The sequence below is a fragment of the Mycteria americana genome, chromosome 14, assembly GCF_035582795.1.
Source record: "Mycteria americana isolate JAX WOST 10 ecotype Jacksonville Zoo and Gardens chromosome 14, USCA_MyAme_1.0, whole genome shotgun sequence".
Classification (NCBI taxonomy): Eukaryota; Metazoa; Chordata; class Aves; order Ciconiiformes; family Ciconiidae; genus Mycteria; species Mycteria americana.
The window spans coordinates 8,694,811-8,719,716 of NC_134378.1; the positions used below are offsets into that span (position 1 = coordinate 8,694,811).

Here is a 24,906-nt window from a genome sequence, read left to right on the forward strand (position 1 = left end):
CGGGCCACCGCGGCGCCCAGCCCGCTCAGGCGGGGGCCAGGGGCCGGGTTCCCGCGGCGACCCAGCGGCTCCGAGAGGCGCCCCAGGGCCTTGTGGGAAGAGCCTGGCCATTGGTCGGCCGCCCCCCGTGGGAAGCGCGGCAAGGATTGGCTCACAGCGGAGCGCGTCGGGGAAGAGGAGGCTGCTGATTGGCCCGGCGGCCGAACGGTGTCACCGCCCTGCGTGATGCGGTCACGGTGCCGCCGCCGCGCCCTCTCACCGCGGTTTGAATGTGAAGCGCAGCCGGAGCTCTCGGAGCCGTCGCTGCTGCCGCCACCGCCGGGGGGAGTCGCCAGGTGAGGCTGGGCCGCGCCGCCCGGCGATGCTGGCGGTGAGGCGGCCCCAGAGCCCGGCGGCCCGCATGGCCCGCAGCCGGCGCCACTCCGCTCCGCGCTGGGCTCGGGCGCTGGGCCCGCGGCGCAGCGAGAGGCGCAGCTCACCATGCTGGGGTGCCGCGGCCCGCCTCCCGCAGCTCGCGATTGGCCCGCGGCCGCTGGGGCTGAGCAGTGTCCTCCCTTCACTGGCTTCTGCCGCCGCCAGTCTGGGGGTGGTGGGGAGGGGGAGGGGAGGAAGTTAGTCTGAGAGCGGTCGGTGCCGTTCGGGGCTCCCCCGCCGCGGCCGCCAGCCCGCGCTGCCCCTGGCCCGGCCCGGCCCGGCGGGGGTGGGCAGGCAGGCCGGCCTGCCCCTGGGCCCGTCTTGCGGGGGCCGCAGCCGAGGCGGGCCGCCGCCGCATGAGGCAGCGGGAGCACCGCCGCGGGGGAGGCGCAGTCTGGCGGCGGCGGGCGGGATGGAGCGGCCCCGACCCTCGGATAAACCGCCCGGCCGCTTCAGGCCGCACAGGCGGCGGGGACGGGACCGGGGAAGCGCCGGGGTGTGCTGGGCTGAGGCGGCGGGAGGGGGCTGGGCCGCCCCCGTGGCAGCAAGAGCGGGGACAGCCCCGCTGGTGGCCGGGCCTGCAGGGCTCCTCTCCCCGTCCCTGCTGAAGGGCTCCCGGGCGGCCGCCCCGCGCCACGGGTGGCCTCGCCTTTTGGTCTGCAGGGAAACGGCGTGAGTGGGCTGTCGGGGGGTGTGATGGGGCCTCGCTCCTGCTCCCGTGGCCAGTCGGTCTCCCGACCCCTGCGGTTTGGTAAAGTGGAAAGTGAGGGTAAAGATAATCTTTCCCATAAAATCCGGACCATAAACATCCTTAGGCATGTCGATGGTGTTTGGTAAGTGCTGTAGTGAGTGAATGCAGGAACAGAGAGTTCTCTGAAGTTCGTCACAGTGTAAGACTTGGAGGACAGCTGCTTTTGAATTTTATTTTTCCGTAAGTGGTCTGTCATTAATTTGACTAAAGTAGTTAATGCATTAAGCACATTTTATGGGTTTTCTTCTGGAGACGTGGTCTGAAAATACCCTCATTTTCTGTGGCCTTTTCAGGAGGCATATCTCACAACATAGTAAAAAGCATTGTATCATTCTAGCAAGTACCACCAGTTTTTTGTAGTGGAAAACAAAAAAAAATGAATAGAGGAAGAGAAGAGAAGGAAATAAGACTAAGCAGGTAGCAGGTGAAAATATTTATCCTTTTGTATGAGGGATTGAATAATGGATTCAAATCTTCATGTTTGGCCTTCAAAGTAAACTCACAGTCAGCTTGAGGAGTATATTTTTTAATATGGGCCCCTATATTACATATGTATGTGAGGTATTTGTAAAAGGCCATTCAGTTTCCCATTTGATTCAAGTTTAGTCTTCATAAATGATTTCTGCATGGGTTTGCACCTCAGCCTCACAAACTTCCATGGAGCATTTAATTTATATTTTTTTAATTCTGAAAGATTTAAGTATTAGTTTCAACATCAGAGTAATGATGCACGAGGCCGTTTTGTAGAACAGTTGAGCCAGCTATTATTGGTGCTGTTTGCTTATGCTGTACTTTATTGGGATTTTGTTGGTTGATGTGAATTGGTGAACAAGACTTAAGACTAGTAAACCCCCAAAAGGAAGGGGGATGAAACATGGGAGGCAAGACTCTAGGTGGATTTTTACTTTTTGCAAAATATGTTGGGATCTCAATTACTCATTAACGTTCATTTAATTCAGGACAATACTGTTGCTGCCTCTTTTAATGATACAGGTGCCATAGTTAAAAGTAAAAATTGTGTCATTAAAACTCACTGCCTTTGCAAGCGTGCTTAAATAGTTTAAATATAGTTTATATTTATTGCACTGATAATCAACATAAAACAAATCCAAAGTGGGACAGACAAATTTCAGTCCATCTTACTAATTAGAAACTCCAGAGAAAAAATGGAAATCTTTGCTTCCTCATTACTTCTGTAGTGAGGGAACTGTGCTGCTGGTGGTAAGAAAGATGGGCAGAATTGATGATGATGTCCTGAGCAACAACATGTCCATTAAAGCATGTCTTGCTGCTGTTTTAGTGTTACTGTAATTTTAATTATTCCAATTAAAGCTGTGAAGTTAATATATCACTGTGGTAAGTATGAGAGTGTGTGTGGGAGGATTACTAGAGAGGAGTAATTTAGACTTATTGCACAGAGTCATTCTGTAATAAGCACTGCAGTTTAAATTAACTCCCACCCTAATCTAAGTTAATTTTACAGGGTGGACAAACCCTCTGGCTTTGCACAGTCTTTTGTCTCTATAAAAAATAAATTTTCTGTTGAGAGTTTTCTTTGAGAATGAGTATTTATTTTTAAATGACCCTTGACTCTCCAATACATTTTGAATTGTTCTGTTTGCAATTATGTAGTGCAAGACTATTCAGCTTTTTCAACCAGGAACAGGTTTCTGGGGCTGACAGAAGTTCTCAAAAGCAAAAATGAACTCCTATTGTCCTGAAAGGGCAAGAGATCATCTTTTGGCTGTATCTGTTTCATGGTTTGCTGGATGTGTGATCCTGTTCTAGGAGTTTGGTTTCAATAAACTAGACAATAACAGTTACCTGTAGTTGAAGAAATGGAACGTTATCTGTTTTGTGCTTGGTGCACACTAGCTGGTGTTTTATTGGATGAGACATATAAGACAGGACCATGTTTTGTGAGGTATAGTCAAAAAGAGCTGATGTGTGTCTTCTGTGGAATCTGGTTTTACATATGTGTAGCTTATAGGATAGATTTTCTGATATGTATTTATAACAAAAGTACTTGTGGGTTTTAGGTTCTGCCAAAATGGAGCTGAGTGATGCCAACTTACAGACTTTAACTGAGTATCTAAAGAAAACGCTAGATCCAGATCCTGCTATAAGGCGTCCTGGTAAGTGATTCTCATGAGTGACCAAAAAAGTTTAGTTTCTTCTGTCTTTGTATAGCAAACTTCAGTGGATGTTTATTCAATAATCTCTTTGCAGAAGTTCTCAGTATCCTTTTAAAACAAAAAACTAATGAACGATGGATATAAATGTAAATTTATTTTGTTTGCTTTTTGTAATTTTTCTCTTTGTATTCCTGTTTTTTTTTTTTTGTACAGTTGTTATTTAAAACAGTGCTGCCATTCTCAATAAACCAGGATTTACTTGTAGCAGGTTACAGCTTTTAAAAACAGTGAGGAGGCAATATTTCCACATCCTGCTTTGAATTGAGAGCTTTTGTTAATAGCAAAAGCGTTAAAGAACTTAGTAGTAAAGAAGCTATGGTACTTTTTGTCAGACTTGTTCTGTATTTCTGTTCTTGTGAAACTCTGGGGAAATGTTCATGTTTTGATTATTTTAAATAGACACTTGAGGAATCATAGGACTCCCATTACAAAAATCAGTGCAGCTTTTGCTAACCTTAGTATATTTTCTTACAGCGGAAAAGTTTCTTGAGTCAGTTGAAGGAAGCCAGAATTATCCATTGTTACTCTTAACGCTGCTGGAGAAATCACAGGAAAATGTCATCAAAGTTTGTGCATCTGTAACATTCAAGAATTATATTAAAAGGAACTGGAGAATTGTAGGTATCCTAGTGAATAGTTGTGCTAAGATTTAATAATTCTTGTAAGGTACTATCAGATATTCTACAGTAACCTTGGAGAATGTGTGTATGTCTGTACTCTGTGAAATAAAGTAGATGATTCAGAGAACAATCACAAGGTGTAATTTACTGATGAGGGACTAAAATTTGGACTGTTGGAGTCCATTCTACTAAAAAGAACTAGAGCTGGGTGATAAAATGATGAACAAATAATTTTCTGTAATATTATATGCATATTTTGCAGAAGCACAATATTTAAAGCTCATTTAACTAGCAGTAATATTATTTAAACTAAAGTGATTGTGAAGTGTCTATAGACATGAGCTGGCCAATTTGGCCTGTATCTATTGTCATAGTGTTACAAACATTTCAAGCCAGCGCTGCAGCTGAAAGTGATGATACTAGCTTCTCTTTCATGTAAATGCTTCTGGGGCATAGAATAGTGTGGGACAGTTTATTTTGGTGGCCTTGCCAGTTTAACAATTAGAAGTATTTGTAGACATCAAATAGAAATATTGCCATTTAAGCCCATTTTATCCTTTGTTTTGAAGAGGTCAGAAACACTTTTGATTCAGAGCTTTCAGCATTCATGAAATTTAATTTATGGTAGAAAATATTACATTTGAGAGCTCAACTCCTTCAGTGATGAGAGGCTTTAATTGACAATGTTTATATTTTGTCTCACTGAAAGTACTGTTTGTATCTGAAAAATATCAAATGTATAATGTTGCTTTACTACAGGGAAACTGGTAAGTATTTCATCATTGCATCTTAGCTGGTACCTATTTACAAATTTGCGTGTGATTTCTCCCCACACACACGCACTAATATTAAGAAGCTATAGCAGTCCTGGGTCTGGTTATGTTTGATAAGATCAGCGCATTCGGTCTGGCATGAAATTTCTAGAACTTTGTTTCTGTAATACTGTATTCTCAGTCATTTCTCCCAAATTGCATCTTTATGTGTAGTATATTGTAAGTAGAAATAGTATTCTGTTATGGAAAAATTTGTAAGTGGCTTCCTTTTTATGGGTTGCTGATGTAATTCAGGATAAGATTTTGTTTTGGAGTAGGTGGAGATGCTATGCAGTAAGTGCATCCAGAGGACCGTTATGATTGCTATGTGGCTTCAAGCACATTCCAAAATTGAAGCTTTCCTTTCAAGAGCAGCTGTACGAACATAAAATACAGTCATAAGGCTAGCTTACCTAGATCACATGGTTTAATTTAGCAGCCTTGGACTTGACTGATACAAAGCTCAGTGGAAGTAAAAGGGTTTTGCTTACTCAAGGACGTCAATTTGGTAGAGCCTGGAGAGCTACATGTACAGGGCACTTCTGGAGAGAGGGAAGAGTTTGATTTTTATTTTTTTTTTTTTTAATTTATTTTTAAAGTATCTACAGAATACTCACCTATGTGCTGCCTCTCAGTCTTGTAAAAAGGTCTCATTTCTTTGAAAAAAATCTCATAACTAACTACACAGTAAGATTTGTTGTTGCTGATCACCATTTTTGTCCTCATCTATCTAAATGCGTAGCAGTGAGTCCAGCCTCCCTACGTGGAGCTTGCCTAGTACAGTTATTGCTGCCTTTCACATCATAAACTTGTAAAGCTCAGGTTTTAAAGATCATCTTGTTGTGATTTTTAATGTATATATAATGATTCTGTACATTCTTCTGATTCGGTGCAATGTGATAGAAGCAGAAAAGCAAGTTCTTTGCGTCTTATTTTTTGTAACTGCTTGTTTATAGCTAGACATAACTCTTGAAATTTGGAAATTACTAAACTTTTTTTTAAGTTTATGGGAAGATTATGAAAGGGAGGTAAGAAGGAGGGTAGTAGTGCCATCTGGTTTAAGCATCTTAAGAAACTCTCTCTCTGGAGAAGCTGACCACTTAATTGCTGGATCATTTCTAGGTTTCTGAACTTCGGTGCTGTCATCACAGATAATGTGACTATCACTGCTGTCACTAGTTGGTGACAAGCCTCGTTATTATTTTATTTCCTTAGTAGAAATTTTGTAGTTTACTACCACTTGGCACTATTGACTGAGTGGACTTTGAACTGATTGATATTTTGAACTGATTAGATAACTCTTAAAGTCGATGTTATGGTTTTGATGGTGTAACCTGCACCCATCTTCATGTACAGTTTCTAAAGTATGGCTTGAGGCAGCTTGCACAAAATAAATCTTTTAGGTTGGCAGAAGTGAGGACAGAGGTGTGGTTTGGTGTGGTGGAAGAGGAGACTTATTGGTTAAACTTATGTATGGTATTGGCATATGCACCCACCCTTATTATGGCTGAATTGCTCATTTGAAAAGTCACTGTTGGAGAAGGAGAAAACTAATTCAAGATTTTACAGAAAGATGTAATTTCTTTCAGCTTTTTTCAGATACTACTGTTATAGATTCATTGTAGGCAATATCTTTAACAGATACTCTTCTTAGTTTCTTTAACTATGTAATAGTTACATAAATCAATATAAGCAATTGGTTTCTGAAATACTGATATTTGCCCGTTGCCTAGAGTATGCTGATATGCCCATGACTTAATTATTGTTTTAATTTTAGGTTGAGGATGAACCGAACAAAATATGTGAATCAGACAGGATAGCCATTAAAGCCAACATAGTGCCCTTGATGCTTAGCAGCCCAGAACAAATTCAAAAGCAGGTAATATGTTAATTCCTGGTTATGTCCATGAGAGTTTTGGAATATTTTAAGTGTGTCTAGAGGCTCTGGTTATGGGCAGAGCTCAGTTCCCTTACCAATGAGGTCGTCCCAATCCAAGTAACTTGGAGTATATTGTCACAGCTACTTCTGCCTACTTTTAATTTTTTTTTTTTTTTAAAGGTGATTACATTATACCTAAATTCTAGCATTAGGCAGTTATATATAGTAATTCCAGAAAGTGAGACTGCATGTACACATTGGATTTAAAGTGAGATTTGTTTATTTGTGGTGAAAACTAGTAGATACTTAACCAAATTATTTTTGAATCTCACATGAATAATAAGCATTTTCCTTAGATATTTGCAACATCTGGCATGACTGCTGTGTTTTTTGTAATGAGGAGCCTGCTATTATATCATGTAATGGTTATGTTTCCTTTCCAGTTAAGTGATGCTATTAGTATTATTGGTCGGGAAGACTTTCCTCAGAAATGGCCAGACTTACTGACAGAAATGGTGAATCGCTTTCAAAGTGGAGATTTCCATGTCATTAACGGTGTCCTTCGCACTGCTCACTCTTTATTTAAAAGGTATTGGAAATAAGGGAGTTAGTATATAGATTGTAAATTTCTGTTCAACTCTAAATTTTTACCATTAGACTTAATTTTGTATATTTACAAAGTCTACAGTTGTGGCTTCTGCTTATGCTTATTGACTTTTTAATAAGAATTTAACTGGTGATCGAATCATACACTTTGCATGGTATTGAACTATGTCGTTTAGTTCTTGTTTACCTGACAGTATTTGTTTCAAGGTTCAGCACAAAAAATTAATTGTATGCAAGCTAATTTGGTAATAAATGTGAAGACTGTATTCTATTTCTCATGTATTTCTCTTTTGCTTGTCAGGTACCGCCATGAATTTAAGTCAAATGAATTATGGACAGAGATCAAACTTGTCCTTGATGCCTTTGCTTTGCCCTTGACAAATCTCTTTAAGGTATTTCTTTTTGAATCATTTCTGAAACATGTTTAGCTTTCTGAATTGCTCGTTGTGAATGCCTGCAAAATGAAAATTTAGGAATAGTTGCTTTGAAACTGTTAATGAGGTTCAAACTAAAGGAATGAAGTGAGACCTGACAGGATCAATAAAGGGAGTAAAAGGAACTGTATTTTCTGGTTTAAAAAAAAAAGTTACATGACACTTTTCAATACCTCCTGTTAACGTGGTTTGTCTGTGTGTTACTTGACTGAATCTTACGTCTTTTTCTAGGCAACTATTGAACTTTGCAGCACACATGCAAATGATGCCAGTGCTTTGAAGGTTCTCTTTTCTTCTCTCATTCTAATTGCGAAGCTGTTCTACAGTTTAAATTTTCAGGTGAATCTCCTTGTTCTTCTAATATTTTGCTTTGATCTCACAAAGCTGTTATGCTCTTATTTATAGGATCCATTTGAGGCAGCCTTTAAGGCCATGCTTTATCACAAAAATAAAAGTTGACAGTCTGCATCAACGCTGGAGTAAAGGCACAGTAAGGATGGGGTTAATTAACATGTTAGCTTGGCCCTGTCTAAACAAAAGTTCAAGAGAGCCTAAGCTCTTGTCGTAGCAAGGAGGTGTTGTACGGGTAGCTCTCTGAGTATGAGCTTTGAAAGACAGAAGTCAAATGCCTGAGTTTGTACTCACTGTGCTCCTTTATAAATATGTCTGTACTGACATGAACTCAGTCATGTAGATGACAGTCAGGTAAAACTAGTAGCTCTACAGCACTATAGTAGCAAGTAATTCTGGTAGCAGTGTGGGGTTTTTCGTTTTGAAATCAGATCTAAATTTCTAACATTATTAAATAAATGCACTGTATGAAAAATAGTAAAAAGATACTTTGCTCAAGTGACATAGATTTAGTGTCTCAACACAAACATAAGTCTGTTGTGATGATAATGCCTTGATTGCTTGGGCTGTTCTTCCATATTGGGCAAAAGATCAAGCTGGAGTTAAAAGGGAGGCTTGTGCTCTCTTGTTCTGAGAGTAAGAGGCAATAAGGTTCGTTCTTTGTAAAACTGTAGGCTGTATAGGGTGTAAGCAACTAGTTTATTTGGAAATAGTGTATTCCAAAGCCTCTATCTAGAGGGTTTTTGTTTGGGAGGAGGAGGGGCTAATGTTTCATCTTGAAGATTGTTTTTCCACACTTTGTTGTCCCTCAGTAGATTATAAGGAGGATACATACTACTTACAATGTAGATATGTTATCTAAGCAGTGCAATCAGAAACTGAAATATAGATTTATACTTTTCCTTCACAGGATCTTCCCGAGTTTTTTGAAGATAACATGGAAACGTGGATGACAAATTTTCATAGTCTTTTAACTTTAGATAATAAACTTTTGCAGACTGATGTAAGTACTGCATAAACCTCCTGGTTTGCCTCTGTGTAGTGGAGAGGGTTGACTGAGAACTTAGGTCTAACTCTGAACAATGCAATGTTTTCTTTGCTAGGTAAACAAAGGAATAGAATTACTATAAGGCAATGGGGTTTAAGAGAATTTGCCCTGTTGTCTAAGAAATTTGAGGTCCAGTTCTTGAAGTTGTATCTCAGTTGCAGGTATACCCAGCTGTGCACAGAAATCAAATTACAGGTAGTCATCAATGAGTAGATTCTTTCATGGACACCTACTGAAGTAACCTGATCATTAGAGAGTCACAGTGCTCAAGTTTTCTGTTCCTTTAACTGGTTCATGCACTATGTTTTAGAAAACAGGGTATCTTAAAGAACTTGAAACCATTGAACATAGAAGGCATGACATCCCTAAGTACTTTAGTTTAGCATTTGCTGTCTTTCTCTAATTATAAGAATTAGTTTCACAGGTGAAAGATGATACCAAGTCATCAAAGCTCAAATTAATTTTGTGCATGCTTTCTGCATTTTAAATGTCTGATGTCTTCCAGATACAGTACAATAGTTTGCCACACGATGGAGCCAAAGCGACTCTATACATTTCTTTACAATACTTAGGGAGGCATGTTAAGTGTATCTTGTGCTATTGTTTCACGGTTGTTCTAGGCTAGCACTGCTGCTAAAAGAAGTTTTGCTGCTCTTCTCTTGTGTCTGTGGGCTGTTGCCCAGCACAGACATTCATGGAGCTGTGTGCTGAGCTGAGTCAGGAAGTGATATGCATTAAAACTGGAAGGGGGGGGGGGGGGGACAGAACTGGGGTGGTGTTTGGCTGTTCGTTTTTTTTTAATTCCAGCTCAATTTCCCAATTCACTTTGGTTTGTAGCTCCACAAGCATCTGTGCCAGTATGGGCAAGAGGAGGGAACTACTTTTACAATTATTCCAATTTAAAGTAGCAAGATAGAATGTTGTCTAAGCATACTTTTTCAACACCTTGTGTTATCTTTCTCCTACTACATTTGTAAATTAATTTAGTGTCAAACTTTATCAGGTCTAAATGACTTAAAATACATAGTACTTTTATTTGAAATGTAGGTATGATTTATAAATTGTAGTGCAGTTCCAGTACAAATCACCAAAATACGGTAATTCTAGGGATGTGACGGGGATTTCTTTCACCTATTTAGAACATGGTAAAATAATAGTGTAAATATTTCCTTAAAATATGTAGATACTTTTAATATTTAAGTAGTGTTGAAGTTTGGATGTTTAAGTTCTTAGTTTTGTTTTATGTGAGGATGAAGAGGAAGCTGGATTACTGGAGCTCTTGAAATCACAAATTTGTGATAATGCTGCTTTATACGCTCAAAAATATGATGAAGAATTCCAGCCCTACCTGCCACGTTTTGTAACGGCAATCTGGAATCTGTTAGTCACAACAGGCCAGGAAGTGAAATATGACTTGGTAAGTTGTTATAAACTGATCCTGTCAAGTTTAATAATGAATTATAAATTGGTCAGTCATGCTAAAACTGTATGTGTTCTGTTTGTGTTGTTCTAGCTGGTTAGTAATGCAATCCAGTTTCTGGCCTCAGTTTGTGAGAGACCACATTACAAGCATCTGTTTGAAGACCAGAATACATTGACAAGCATCTGTGAAAAAGTTATTGTTCCCAATATGGAATTTAGAGGTAACTTTTTGAGACTTTAAGTTCTCAAAGACACAGTAAAATCTAACTGTAATTATGATACATGGACTAAGAATTGAGGATTACCTCTTGTGTACTTTAGTACTAGATCCAAAACCAAGTTTCTAGAACAGATTGCTGTCTTATGGGGTTTGTAGAATTGTATGAATATATCTAATAATTATTCTGTCTTACTGGGATCTCAAATTGAAAAGTATAGGAAGTCTAGTTCATGTGCCACCAATAACTTTTCATGCTTAAAGTGGGTATCAGGATAATTCAAGGAGTCTAAATAGGCATGGATACCAGGCTTACTAAATTGTAATGTGTATTTCTCCAAGTTTTGATGGGCTCGTATTGATCCTAGTATCTAAAATGTGGTGAAGATGTATTGCAGTGATAAGAAGCTTCTCTCTCTTAAGTCTATGACTCTGGAAGCCTCTTTAAATACACTTAGTGTTGAACGTGTCCTACCTTTTTTTCTTTCTTTTTTTAAAATCAGGAATACATCAGCTCATGAGTATGAAAGACTAATTTGTGGGGCAGCAGCAAGCTAAACAGGCTAGTCTGGCTGGATATTTCTGATTAATTTCTACTAATGTTATAGAAAAGTACTTGGAAAAAATAGCAAGTTGATAATAATACACCTTTTTACCATAAAAAACAGAGATCTCAGTATTTAAACTTCTATATATTTTATGTTTTCAGCGGCTGATGAAGAAGCATTTGAAGATAATTCTGAAGAATATATAAGAAGGGATTTGGAAGGATCTGGTAATCCACAGATTTATACTAAGAATACTTGGTCTTTAAATATAGCTCTAAAGAGCTGAAGCAATTTACTGAAGCTTTTCTAACTTTTTTTTTTAATTGGGAAGGTTTCCCCCCCCCCCAAGAGATTTTATCCAGTTTTTGATCAAGTTTACTGTCACAATGTGCCCATCACTGTGTCTTTTTGTTTTCAACGATGTTTTTGTAGGGTTTTTTCCTTAATTGGATTGGTATGTCTCCTGCACTGCACACATTCTCATTTCAGCAAATATAGCCTGTAAGTCAATGCTGAATAGTGGCCACAGTTGTGTATTTAGTTCCTATGTGTAGAGTTTTAAATAACATGGAGAGACTGTGCCTGTATTTAGTAGTCTATCATGTTTAAACTGAAATTCTGACCGGTGTTGCGTACAAATCTGTGATCAAGCCAGCTGGACGCCAGCCAGCCCTTGTATGCCGGCACTGTGTTCAAACCAATACAGTAACCGTCCTAAAAACACAGTGCTGTGCTAAAAAAGCTACTTGATTTTCTGGTTGTAGCTGTCTGGTCTTCAGCCAGGTCAGAGCACAAATGAACCAAATCTAGATCTGTATGACAATTCTGTATATGCTGTTCTGTGCCACTAACAGTTTACTGACTGCCACTTTTAGATTAATGATACTTCATAATAGATTTAAGAAATTACTGTATGCTTGCTGTGGAGGACAAAAATCGGAGGAAAATGTTTTTGAACTTTTTTCAAGCAAACGTTTTATCATTCTTATCCAGGTATTTGTGAAACTTTTAGGTATTTGTGAAACTTTTATTTGTTAGCTACTGCTGCTTTTGAGAATTGAGGCAAGAAGTATTTGTGTTCTTCGGAGATTACTTTAGAAATGTACTCTATTGCATTTAAATCAACTTGCTTAATTTTCCTTCTGTCACTTCTGTTAGTATGTTGTATTAAAGGCCAGCTGACTTTCCTTGTTTCAAGATGGGGAAAAAAATGTTTACAGATTTTTATTTATTTATGTGTTTAATTACAAAACTGTACTGATTCAGTGTGGTGGGGCAGCAGTGAAGCACCACACAGCAGCTTGCTCATTCCCCACCCTGCTGCAATGGGATGAGGGAGAGAATAGGAAGAGTAAAAGTGAGAAGACTTGTGGATAGCGATAAAGACAGTTTCAGTGAAAGAAAGAGGAAGAAAAGAGAAGGGGGGGGGGGGGGGGGGGGGAGTCAATGACTCACCACCTCCCACAAGTATACTGAAGCCCAGCCTGTCCCTGAGCAATGGCTACCTCCCCAAAAACCCCCTCCCCTCAGTTTTTATTGCCAAGTATGACATTATATGGCATGGAATATCCCTTTGGTCAGTTTGGATCAGCTATCCAGGTTGTGTCCCCTCCCAGCTTCTTGCACACCCCCAGCCTACTCGCTGGGAAGGAAAAAGAGAAGCCTTGACACTGTGCAAGCACTCTTCAGCAACAGCCAAAACACTGGGGTGTTACCAACAGTTTTAGTCACCAGTACAAAACACAGCACCATATGGGCTGCCACGAAGCAAATTAACTCCATCCCAACCAGATTCGGGTGCATAATTGTCAACGTAGTAAAAAGCCTCCCCCTGCATGCTTACTGAAACTTTCTTTAGAGGGCAGTAAAACCTGTGAATACGCATGCAGTATTGGTAGGTGTCCATTCCTCTTTTTGTTGTACAAATAGTCCCTATTATGACAGTAAGTAAAAGACTTAAATGTGTTCTTGCACATCAGTGTGGAGGATTGCATAATTAACATAAGGTGTGGCTGTAACTTGAGAAGCTGTGTATCATTAATATATTTATTATTATGTTTATTAATATGAAAAGCTTTATACTTTCTCATATCCAAAGAGTCTTTGGTTCTCATGCAGATATTGACACCAGGCGCAGAGCAGCTTGTGATCTAGTCAGAGGCTTGTGCAAATTTTTTGAAGGGCCTGTGACAGGGATTTTTTCTGGATATGTTAATTCTATGCTGCAAGAATATGCAAAGAATCCATCTGTTAACTGGAAGCACAAAGATGCAGCTATTTACCTTGTTACGTCTTTGGCATCCAAAGCTCAAACACAGAAGGTATTTTTACATTCTATTCATTTTAATCCATATGCATTCAAATATTATAGTGTATATAAGAATTGATGCAATTCATTTTATGCTGCTTCAGAATGGCAGTAACTGTCTTTGTAGTAGTTTAATGTTGATGAGGTTAAAAGTTGTCCATTATAGAATCCTATCACAGTTGGTAATTTGGTGGTATCTGATCTTCAGATAGATTGGGTAAAGTCAACAACCATGTGTGACCACTTGGCAGGTCTTATTAACATGTGTGAAGCAGCCATACAAATAAACAAAACTAGCTTGGGTCTAGAACCTCTGAGCTTTTAAATGGTACTGAGCCAGAGTTTGTAAGCCATGGAAAGCCAAATTTAGCTTTACGGAAGATGATCAGAAGTGTTAAGCAGACTAGAAGGAATCTAAGTGACTCTTAAAGTTCTTGTAATTATATTTCCCAGTGTTTCCTGTTACTTTTGAGTGTTTATGATTTGGACATGGCATGTGAATGCTAATGATGGCTGGAAATGGATCTCATTACTTGTTTGGGAGAAAGCAACTAATAGGCTGGATACATTGAAAAGCCACACCTGAGCTAAACTGTATTTGGAAACAGTAGCATTGTATCAAATGTCCTACAGAACAGATTTTAATATACTAATAAATATTTTAAATGTTATTGCAGTTCAAATCTCAGTGGCTTTACAAGGCAGATTTGAGGCAAACATAGTAAAACATGTTGTACAGCATCTTAATGCAATTTTGCTGAAGGTTCCCAGTCTTTTCTTGAAATGCTACTTGTATACTGCTTCACAGCAATTGCTAATAATAGTGATGCGTAGTGTGAACCAGAGTCTTCTAGCAATTAGAAAACTGCTAAGTTGTACATCTTTCTTCTTCTGTGCTATCTAGTGGCAAATATGGGGTAACATCACTTAGAACACTTGATTGATAAATATCCATCTGAAAATCCTGTTTTAAAAATTAGTTGCATTTTTCATGAGAGAAAACTAAGTAGTCATTATTTTGCTGCTCTGATTCAGAATTGGAGTTTGAGTCCTAAACTTTTCCTTTCTAAAAGGCCTATCACAAAAAAAGTATCAAGTTAGCAAGATGCTGATGTCTTCTGTCTAAAATTTTGGTTGATTATTACTGTGTTACGTGCTATTATTCTTCAACTCTGGTTGAGGTAACTTTGAACCTCAATAGTGCTACAGCTGAAACCTAAACACTTAAAACATTAAGAAAAAGAAGTTGGATGGCTTTCTGCTAACGATGCAATTTCAACAATTTCATCATGTGCGTGCACGCTTTAGATTCCTTTTATTAAAAGCACATAAAAATGAGTAAGAAAATGAGCTGAATCTCAACATCTAAAACCAGAGTTGGTTTGTTTTTTGTTTTTCTAGCATGGAATAACACAAGCCAATGAACTTGTTAATCTGACAGAATTCTTTGTGAATCACATTCAACCTGACTTAAAGTCTGCTAGTGGTAAGTTAATGTTAATTTTGATATGGCATTTTTTGTGATAGATCTGCAACCATGACAGTGACCATTGTTTCTTAAGGCTCAAGCACTCGTATATCAGCATAATCTCTGAGACAGAAGACTGTTAACACCTGGCACATGGGAAGTAATTCAGATTTGTTTGGCCAGCAATGAATCAGCTTTTAAACAAAGGTGGATTACCACATGCTATCTGCAAGATCAGAGCCTGTACGCACATGGTTGCTACATGCTTAAACTTGTTGAACCAAAGTAATTTGATTTCTGTATTTCAGACCTTATGGCAAACTTCAATGCTATATAAAACTCTGAGAAGTTAAAATACTGAAGGCTAGGTCGTAGCCTGTATCAGCCCATATTGATGAGGTTACGGATATCTAGATTTAAGCCACATAATTCATTTTATGCTTCAGCAATTATCTTGACAATATTTGGAATGAAGTGGGTTGTCTTGGAATATGTAATTGGAGGCTGTTAAAATCAGAGCCAGAAGGGGAAATTTCATGTGAAAGAGTTGGACTGTACACTTAATGGTACTGGGGTGTGATTTGTACCTAAAACTGATATTCTGTCTAACAGTGCCCATACAGAAATGCAGAAACTAAGCAACATAGAAAAACATTGTGTGTATTATTTTTGAGGGGAAAAATCATTACTTAATGTCACCTCTATGGGGAATATATGTTCAGTAATTACATTATATGAAAAGTATCAACAAAATTTGCATATTTTTCTATTGCAGTGAATGAATTCCCTGTGCTAAAAGCAGATGGTATCAAATATATCATGATTTTTAGAAACCAAGTAAGTTTTTCTTTTACTTTTATGGTAAAAACATATTGTAGCTTGTTACTTTATACTTGCCAAGCCTAATTTATCTTACTTGGCCATATGTTAACTCAACAGGTGTTTGATAGTCATATATAACACTTCATGCTGAATTTTTAGTTTTGAAAGTAACTGATATTGTTATAAATATCCAATTAACATGTAGTCTATATGCTATCCATATGCTGTGGGAGCACCGAACATCTTAGCATGCTTACTTCTGTGACACACTCAGACTTTTTCAAGTGAATGTTAGTCTAAATATACTTGATTGCTCGTATCATTGCAGTAGTTGTTAAAGAGAGTACAGCAACTTTGTCCTTTACCTTTTCTGATTTGTGAGATGCAGTAAGAAAATATATTGAGGAGTATTTCTACATTTTAGATTACCTTTATTCATCTCTTATGAAATATCTGTGGGGTTTTTTTAAAGCTTGGTATTTTTTTAATTGCCTGTTAAGACAAAGTAAAATGAAAAAATAAATATTCATTAGGAATATATGCACTTGCATATGATCAAATGTAACATTGATGTTTGGGAGAAGTACACAGGCGATGACAGAAATAGGTACCTCTTGGTTGTCAAGGTGTGATTTAGCAACTGGAGGAGCCTTCTAAGATTTCTTCCTCTGCCAAGCTTTCAGTTTTGTAGCCGATGAGCTCAGAGTGGTTATGCTCTAGTGTTGAACCATCTGTATTTTTATGTAACATATGTGTAATTTGTTGCTATATTTTTGTAGGTACCTAAAGAACAACTGTTGGTATCTATTCCTCTCTTAATCAATCATCTTCAGGCAGAAAGTATTGTGGTCCACACTTATGCAGCCCATGCTCTTGAAAGACTTTTTACCATGAGAGGGACAAATAATACTACCCTGTAAGTTTTCAAGCAGAAATAAATTCATTGCTACATAGGTTTTGTCCATTAAGGATGAGAAATATCTGTAGAGCATCTTTTATTTCTTAGTATTACAATATTGTAAAATGTTTGTGGTTTGTGAATATCTTTCATCATTAAAGAGCTGTGTTTTACTTAACAGCATTACAGCTGCAGAAATGGCACCATTTGTAGAAGTGCTACTAACAAACCTTTTTAAAGCGCTGACGCTTCCTGGCTCATCTGAAAATGAATACATTATGAAAGGTAAATGCTTTTTGAGTTCTGCAATATAAGAGTAACTTTGTTAACTTGAGGTAAAGCCTTGTAGTTACAGGCTACTGAAATTTTTATTTAAAAACCTAATTTATCCAAACATGCTAAAAGAGGTATGCGCAGCCTGCAGTTATTTACTAGGCTATCTTAAGTCATCTTTGACTAAATTTATGGTACCAAAGAGAAACACTAAACATAATAGTATTATGACAAATTATTTCTCAAATGGTAGTCTTCGTAGTCAGGACAGCTACATGAGCAGTGTCAGTAGGAGATCTGAGTGGGTAATGGCTAACAGTATGCCAAGATTTGAAACTTGGCCAAGATAAATGATGGTCTTTGTAAAGTTGCTTAATCTTCTGTGCTCCATCTATAGAATGGGGATAGTGAGGCTTTGCTTTATCCTTTGTCATGATTGTAGATTGATTGCTCTTGCAGCAGGTGCTCTTTCTTACTGTACCTAATTCCTTGAATCCGATTTAAGAGTAAAAGGTAAAGGATTTAGGCATATGATGGAAGACAGAAGTGTATGTTTGTCTCCAGAAGATAATACTTTCAATTTATTTGCAGCCATCATGAGGAGTTTTTCTCTGCTACAGGAATCCATAATTCCATACATCCCTTCTGTTATCACACAGCTTACACAGAAACTGCTGGCTGTCAGTAAGGTAAAGAAACAGGCTATCTGAGCAAAATGTTCACTTTTTACCTTTTAGAGCAGTCTTTCTAAAGATTTATATATACCTTGTTGTTTGTGTTCTGTTAGAATACTGTAAATTGTTCAATATTTTCTGACTAAAATAAGTTAAAACAGCCTTCCAGTGAAGTACTGTCTTCCTTTTAGGACATACTTTACTTTTAAATCATTCTCCCCTGCTCTCATCTGAAACTTGGAAACAGCATATGAAATCTTTTTGTAATACTAGTTTGTTCTAGTATAAATGTTTGCTTGTGCAGGGGTCACCATTACAATAATCTGGTTTTCTCACAACTCCTTTATTCTTTGTCCTTGAAACTTCTGAGGCTAATACTAAATTCAGGCACTGAAATGTGGGATTAAATTAAATAAATTACGCTCCTGCTTTTGGTGGGTAAAAGTGTCTTAGTTTTTTGTTCAGGCTGGGCTAATATTAAACATTGACATTAGGGAATGCTTTAGAATACCTTCATCAACTATCGAAAAAACGTCTACTATGTATAGTTTAAACTTAGCTGCAGAGTATAAAAAGTGTTCAATAAAGAATTGACTAGACACTTATTGAAAAATATTTTTTCCAGTTTTTGTCATACTTTTAACTGCTTGCTAGTTTATGTAGAGCTTCTGAAAAACACTTGTTGTCTTTAAAATATTTATAAAAACCACCCCTCCTTTATGCTTTAAAGGCTTTTATGTTATCTTTTATCTACAGAATTAATTTAATTAGCATATGAATAAGTAAGTCATAAGTATCCTTATTCCCAATTGCTAGTTTAGACTTCAGTTGAAATAAAAAATATATTTTGCTAAATAAGTGACCTGGCTGTGAGTTTGGGTTGATTTGTCTGTTTATAACTTGCTTTTAGAATCCAAGCAAACCTCACTTTAACCATTACATGTTTGAATCAATATGCTTGTCGATAAGGATAACTTGCAAAGCAAACCCTGATGCAGTTGGAAGCTTTGAAGAGGCTTTGTTTATGGTATTCACTGAGATACTACAGAATGATGTGCAAGGTAAATTAAAATCAGTAAGTGCTTGTGCTCTCTCTCTACTATACATGGTTGCTATGATTTACCTCATGGCAGTTTTTTGGTAACACAGGAAATTCAAGTGAGAACGCAGCACGTTCACAGTCCTAATAAACACTTTTAGGAAGTTTCTGGATTGTTCAATAGGGAACATCAACTGTATTAACTTACTTTTAAAACAAACTGTATTTTTAAAATACCTGACAATCACTACTCCAAAGCCTTTTATTGTTCTTCTTAATTATATTGCCTTGTTTCTAGTAGTTTGTTTTCCATGTTCTGAAACATTAACAAATAGAGGAAATAGAAATTGTATACATACAATGCTTGCAAATTTTTTTGAATAATTAGATTTGGGAAGTGACAGATTTCTGCAAGGTTTTATTTGTTGGAATCTTTGTGTTACTATCATAAAATTGTAGGTTCAGTCAATAGATATGTGGTTCCTAGGAATTGACAGTGACCATATTTGCTGAATTTGTAAATGCCATTGTTTCTTTTCCAGAATTCATTCCATATGTGTTTCAAGTGATGTCCCTACTTCTAGAAATGCATAAAAATGAAATCCCATCATCCTATATGGCATTGTTTCCTCATCTACTTCAGCCAGTATTATGGGAAAGGACAGGAAACATTCCTCCTTTGGTCCGACTCCTGCAGGCTTATTTAGAGCGGGGTGCCAATACAATAGCAAGCGCTGCTGCTGACAAAATTGTAAGTTGGATTGATTGAGTCACAGTGTATGCCTCTAGGCATGTTGATTTAAGATTAAAAATTATGAGGAACTTTTTCCTTTAGTGAATAGCTGGATTTGTGCTTGTACTTTAAAGTAATGGTGCTTATGTAGAAAGACAAAAAATACTATGAATGCAGGCTTTTTGGATGCTTTTCCGTTATGTGGATAAGATAAATCCTAGACTGTCATGCTTTTGTCCATTAAGATGTAAAATTCCTGCACTTAGTTTTTGCAAGCAGGTAAGTTTCCACAATTTTCCTGTCTCATTTGCCTCATGTTGAACACTGTGGATCAGGAAAGCTCTCAGAGGTTCTGTTCAGAACAGTCTTGAGAAGAGTGAGTGAGGAGGAGCCAAAATGTTGGGAGAGCTGAGGATTAGTGAATTCAGTGGGAGATTTATTCTGCATACTTAACTTCTGTTATTTCTGCTGCATGATCTGCTATAGTCAGACTTGATTAGACAATGACATTGATGAAGCAGACGTGTATGTTCAAATTGGCTTTGGTGTTCATTTGATCAAGGTTAATCTTAATGCTCAAAGGAACATCACTTGGTCCTGATAGAAATCTGTCTTCCTTGTCCTTAACTGCAGGAATCCTGGTTTAGGTTATGAAAGCTTTTGCCTTTGTGTATGTCTTAGATGATAAGGACCAACTTTCTGGTAGGTCACATATCAAGAACTGTTGTACAGAGTTTTATATTTGCTTTGCTTACAGCCTGGATTGTTAGGTGTGTTCCAGAAGTTGATTGCCTCTAAAGCTAATGACCATCAAGGATTCTATCTTCTAAACAGTATTATAGAGCATATGCCTCCGTGAGTATGAGCTGAATTTACATTCAAAACTAATTTCTGTAGACTTTAATATTTGGTATGTTTGTACACTTCATAGTTAATGTTTAACAACTGAAAAATGTCACATTTATCTGTAAAATAGATTTGAACAATTCTATACATGTTTTCTGTGAAGTGACGTTAGTAAAATCCTAGTATGAATTGAATAACTATTCTTTTAAATTTCCAGTGAATCAGTTGACCAGTACAGGAAACAGATCTTCATTCTTCTATTCCAAAGACTTCAAAATTCCAAAACAACAAAATTTATTAAAAGTAAGTTCCTTGCTATACGAAAAGCTTCAGTGCCAGTGATGCCAACAGTTTAGAACATGCAGCTGTACTGAATAAGTATCCTATTATGTCCTGTGATTGTGCAGATAAAGGGATACTAGCAACTCTTAACATCAGTGACGTGCTTCAAATTATTTGTGTAATCAAGGGTGGCATATAGGGCAGTTGCCACTGCAAGTGACACTTATTTCATGAAAACTGAAGGAATGGAACTAAAATAGGGGAAAAGACTTGTGTATTCCTCTTACTTTCTTACTCTGTGTGATATCATTAATTATCTGAAAGTGTCTCCATTTAATCCTTAACTAATACCAGCAAACTTTCATGGAACACAATAATACTGACCACACTTTCTTTTGTTATATGTAGTTGTGTGTTAGTACTGTTAAATAGTCTATGCATTTGTGTCATTCTGCCTTTATGTGACTTAAGTTATTGATAAGGTTTTATGTCAAACTAGCAAAGCTGTGACAAATTATTGAAATACGTATTCTGGTTATTCCCACTGTAACAGGAAGATTATGGTCATACTGATTAAATTATTTTAATGATACTATCACTACACAAATTATGCAATGTCTGTTACTTAATCCTATAAAATCTGATTAATGCCACCTGCTAGGAGCAAGAATGATAAGATTGCTTATAATGGTCTTCCACAAACAAAATTTAAGTGGTGCTTTTAATGTGTTGCATCTGTGCTCTGGTACAAAGGCCACGCAAAGGGGTTCACAACTGATCTGAAAAACTGCATTGCATGAAGCTTTTGGCTAAAAAGCATTGAAGAGTTCTTTTGGCCCTTGATCTGAAAGATTTGCAAATAGCTTTTCTAATGCTTTATAACTGCTGTAAGGGGAAAAAGGACTGAATCTTTTCTTAGTTGTCTTACCACCATGTTTTAGTGTGTTGCAGTACATGAAAAGATCAGCAGTTGTTAGACAAACTTCAAGGCAGCAAGTCAATGCACTTCACTAAAACTGAACATTTATAAAGATTGCCATTTCTATCCCCTTGAAAAACTTGTTAGAATGTATTTTGCTGCTGACTCTAAAGCTATTCTTTTGTTTCCATGTTAAGTTTTAATTTGACCTTTTTCTTGTTACAGGTTTCCTAGTCTTCATTAACTTGTACTGCATAAAATATGGGGCATTAGCTCTGCAGGAAATATTTGACAGCATACAGCCAAAGTTAGTATGATTTTTTTTATTATTATTATTTAAGACTGCTGTGTAATTTTTATCTTTTAAAGTAGGAAATAGTCTCCTTTAGCTAAAATTGCAAACTGCGTTTGTCACTAATTTGACTAGCCAAATGTTTCTTCTAATGTGGTTGATTTATTTGTCTAGCACTTTTTCTGATTTGCTGCCCACAGTTCCTTGTTGATAGTTCAAGATATTAATCTCCTAAGCAGATCATTAAAAGGAAAGAGTGATGTTTTTATTCTCCCTTTGTGGAAAGCTTGTATGCTTAAATTTCTACCAGCCATCTACTGTGACAGGGCAGCATCATAACAAATTACCTGGTTTTCTCTTTTTCCTAGTGCTTCATATTGTTTCTAAGGCTGACAAGGCTTTCTAATACTTTTTCTTTTAATGTCATAATAGGATGTTTGGAATGGTTTTGGAGAAAATTATAATTCCTGAAATCCAGAAAGTGTCTGGACAAGTTGAAAAGAAAATCTGTGCTGTTGGCATTACAAAAATATTAACAGAATGTCCTCCTATGATGGACACTGAGTACACCAAGCTGTGGTATGTAGAACACTGCTTCAAGTTCTGTTAGTGAGGCTATTTGATTTTTTGAAAATGTGAGCTATCATCAAAATATATTCTTCAAATAAACTCCATTGTGATTTCTTCAGGCCTGCTATTGTTACAAGGTTGAGTTTCAGGCTTTCCATGCCACTTGCTTTTCTCGACAAATAAAACTGTATTTTCAAAGCAGATGCCAGAACTGGTTTGAGATTTTTGTGATGGAGATACTACTGGCTGGGCTAGCTAGGACTGCATTTCAGAAAGTACACTACTTTCTTTTACTGACGGAGAAACTTTAAGATCTTAGCTTGACAGTGGAATTTTGGGGAAAGCTATCTGGGAAGGTTGTAAGCCAGTCTAGCACTCTAGGATGTCAGGTAGTCTGAATTTAATAACTGGATCCCTGAACTACAACTTTTTTTTTTTTTAATGTGCTTAGAGGAAAGGTGTAATCTGGAAAAGAATTGCTTTCCTTAGGTATGTTTCATGAGAATTTGACCTGATAAAAAATAAATACATTGTTCATGCTTTTAATATGAGCATCTACATTGTGCCTGTAAAATACACAGATCCACAGTTCAAGTCCAGCTTAGATTGGGCACTTACAATTTCAGTAGCTATGCAAGTACCTGCAAGGGCTAAATTGTAAAGGGTTCTGAGTAATTTGAACATTCTTGTACAATATACCCTGTCCTGATGTATTTTAAGCACTCCGATTTTATCCTCCCCTCTTTACATATAGGACTCCTTTGCTGCAGGCCCTCATTGGCCTCTTTGAACTGCCTGAGGATGACACTATCCCTGATGAAGAACACTTCATTGACATAGAAGATACTCCAGGATATCAGACTGCATTCTCTCAGCTAGCCTTTGCTGGAAAAAAAGAACATGATCCTGTAGGTCAAATGGTGAACAATCCTAGAATCCATCTGGCACAGTCTCTTCACAAACTGTCTACAGCGTGCCCAGGCAGGGTAGGTGACTTTCATGCATGGCATGCTAATGCTAAATTATACAGAGAAGAAATGCTTTTTTAATAATGGGTCTCTTTTGCTAATATTTGATAATCAGCAAAATGAAGTATGTCGTAACCAGAATGCAAGATATTGCTCTCTCTTATTCTTTAACGGAATATAGCTTTTGTAAGGTTTTTTTTCCTGAGTAACCTTAGAAAGGCTGTACTTTCACGTTACTTCAGCAATAAACTTAAATATGCCATTTCTTAAATGAAAATTTATCCACTTGTCGTTATATAACTAATACTTGTCTCCAGTTCAATTGTATGTACTCAGGAAATTTCAGGCAACTCATGTTAAATTAAACAAGTTAAGTTTACAGTTAACTATTTTAACCCGTAGCGTCTTTGTTTTGTTCAAGATTTTGTTAAGTAAAGCTTGCCTGAGAGATCTGATGTTTGCTGCATCCAAATACCTGCTTTAATACCTGAAGGTTTTTCTCTACTCTCCTTTCATATTTGATTCAGATAAGTAGTACGTCAAACTCAGCATCAGGAATTGTAATTCCAGCAACTGCTTTCACAATGAAAAACTGCTGCTCTCAGGATGTCGTTTGACTTTGTACCATATGTTGACACAGTGATTAACAGGATATAGCAGTAGTTTAATGTATACACACATTGACACTTCTGCTCTGTCATATGTTTTAAGGTTCCATCAATGCTGAGTACTAGTCTGAATGCAGAAGCGTTGCAGTATCTCCAAGGATACCTCCAAGCTGCAAGTGTGACACTGCTCTGAATTGCGTATACTCCACAAGCAAGATCAAAAGCTGTTTTGTTATACAGAAGGTTGACACTGACTCTTTTTATAGCAGAGCTCGGACAAAATGAAAAATGCTACTTGAAAATGTATTGCAGAATCCATCTTGTAAAAGATAAATGTGGCTTTAAGCAGAAACTGAAAGAATTTGGTGGTTTGTGTACTCATAGATAAAAGGTGGCTAACTTCCATTCCCAGTTTAATTTCAAAGGGAATAGTCATAGCGGTTTGTTATAGGGTTTATTTGAAATCTGCATCTGCAGTGTTTGGATAACATTTTGAAATGTATGGAGAGCACTGGCTGTAGAAACTCACTTCAGTCACTAAAATTCCTTTTCCTTTTGATGTTGTCCTTTATTTCTTTTGTCTTTCCTTAAACTTTATCTAAATTGTGAATAAATAAGAAGTACTTGTTTAAAATGCCTGTCACTGTGCGCTTACTGTTTTAGAAGAATGTAGTTGGTTTAAAAAAAGATAATGCTTTAAACTTAGGATAGAATATAAAATAGCGGGACTGTGAGGATTTTTCTTTATCTTAAGTAATAGTTTAAATACACTGTAGGATCATACAGAGCAAATCTAAAGCTTTGGCAGAAGATCCAAAGCTATTATCACTCTTGATATTCATCAACAGGTGCACCCCTTCTCTTTGAACAAGACATGTCAGTATAGTGCAGTAAAAGCAAGTAATATAC

At 37.6% G+C, this 24,906-nt stretch overlaps 1 protein-coding gene across 1 annotated transcript; it reads left to right on the forward strand.

The window, feature by feature from the left end:
- The first annotated feature begins 191 nt into the window (after positions 1–191).
- Positions 192–24,631, forward strand: CSE1L (chromosome segregation 1 like). The gene is made up of 25 exons (XM_075516874.1): positions 192–335; positions 3,205–3,300; positions 3,835–3,977; positions 6,570–6,671; positions 7,115–7,260; positions 7,579–7,669; positions 7,943–8,050; positions 8,973–9,065; positions 10,360–10,527; positions 10,624–10,753; positions 11,459–11,524; positions 13,416–13,618; positions 15,007–15,091; positions 15,849–15,910; positions 16,675–16,811; positions 16,975–17,078; positions 17,658–17,755; positions 18,651–18,801; positions 19,322–19,530; positions 20,270–20,367; positions 20,576–20,661; positions 21,785–21,866; positions 22,284–22,430; positions 23,176–23,407; positions 24,101–24,631. The coding sequence occupies exons 2-25, from the start codon at positions 3,216–3,218 to the stop codon at positions 24,188–24,190; spliced, it is 2,916 nt and encodes a 971-aa protein (XP_075372989.1). The 5' UTR covers positions 192–335; positions 3,205–3,215; the 3' UTR covers positions 24,191–24,631.
- The last annotated feature ends 275 nt before the right edge of the window (positions 24,632–24,906 follow it).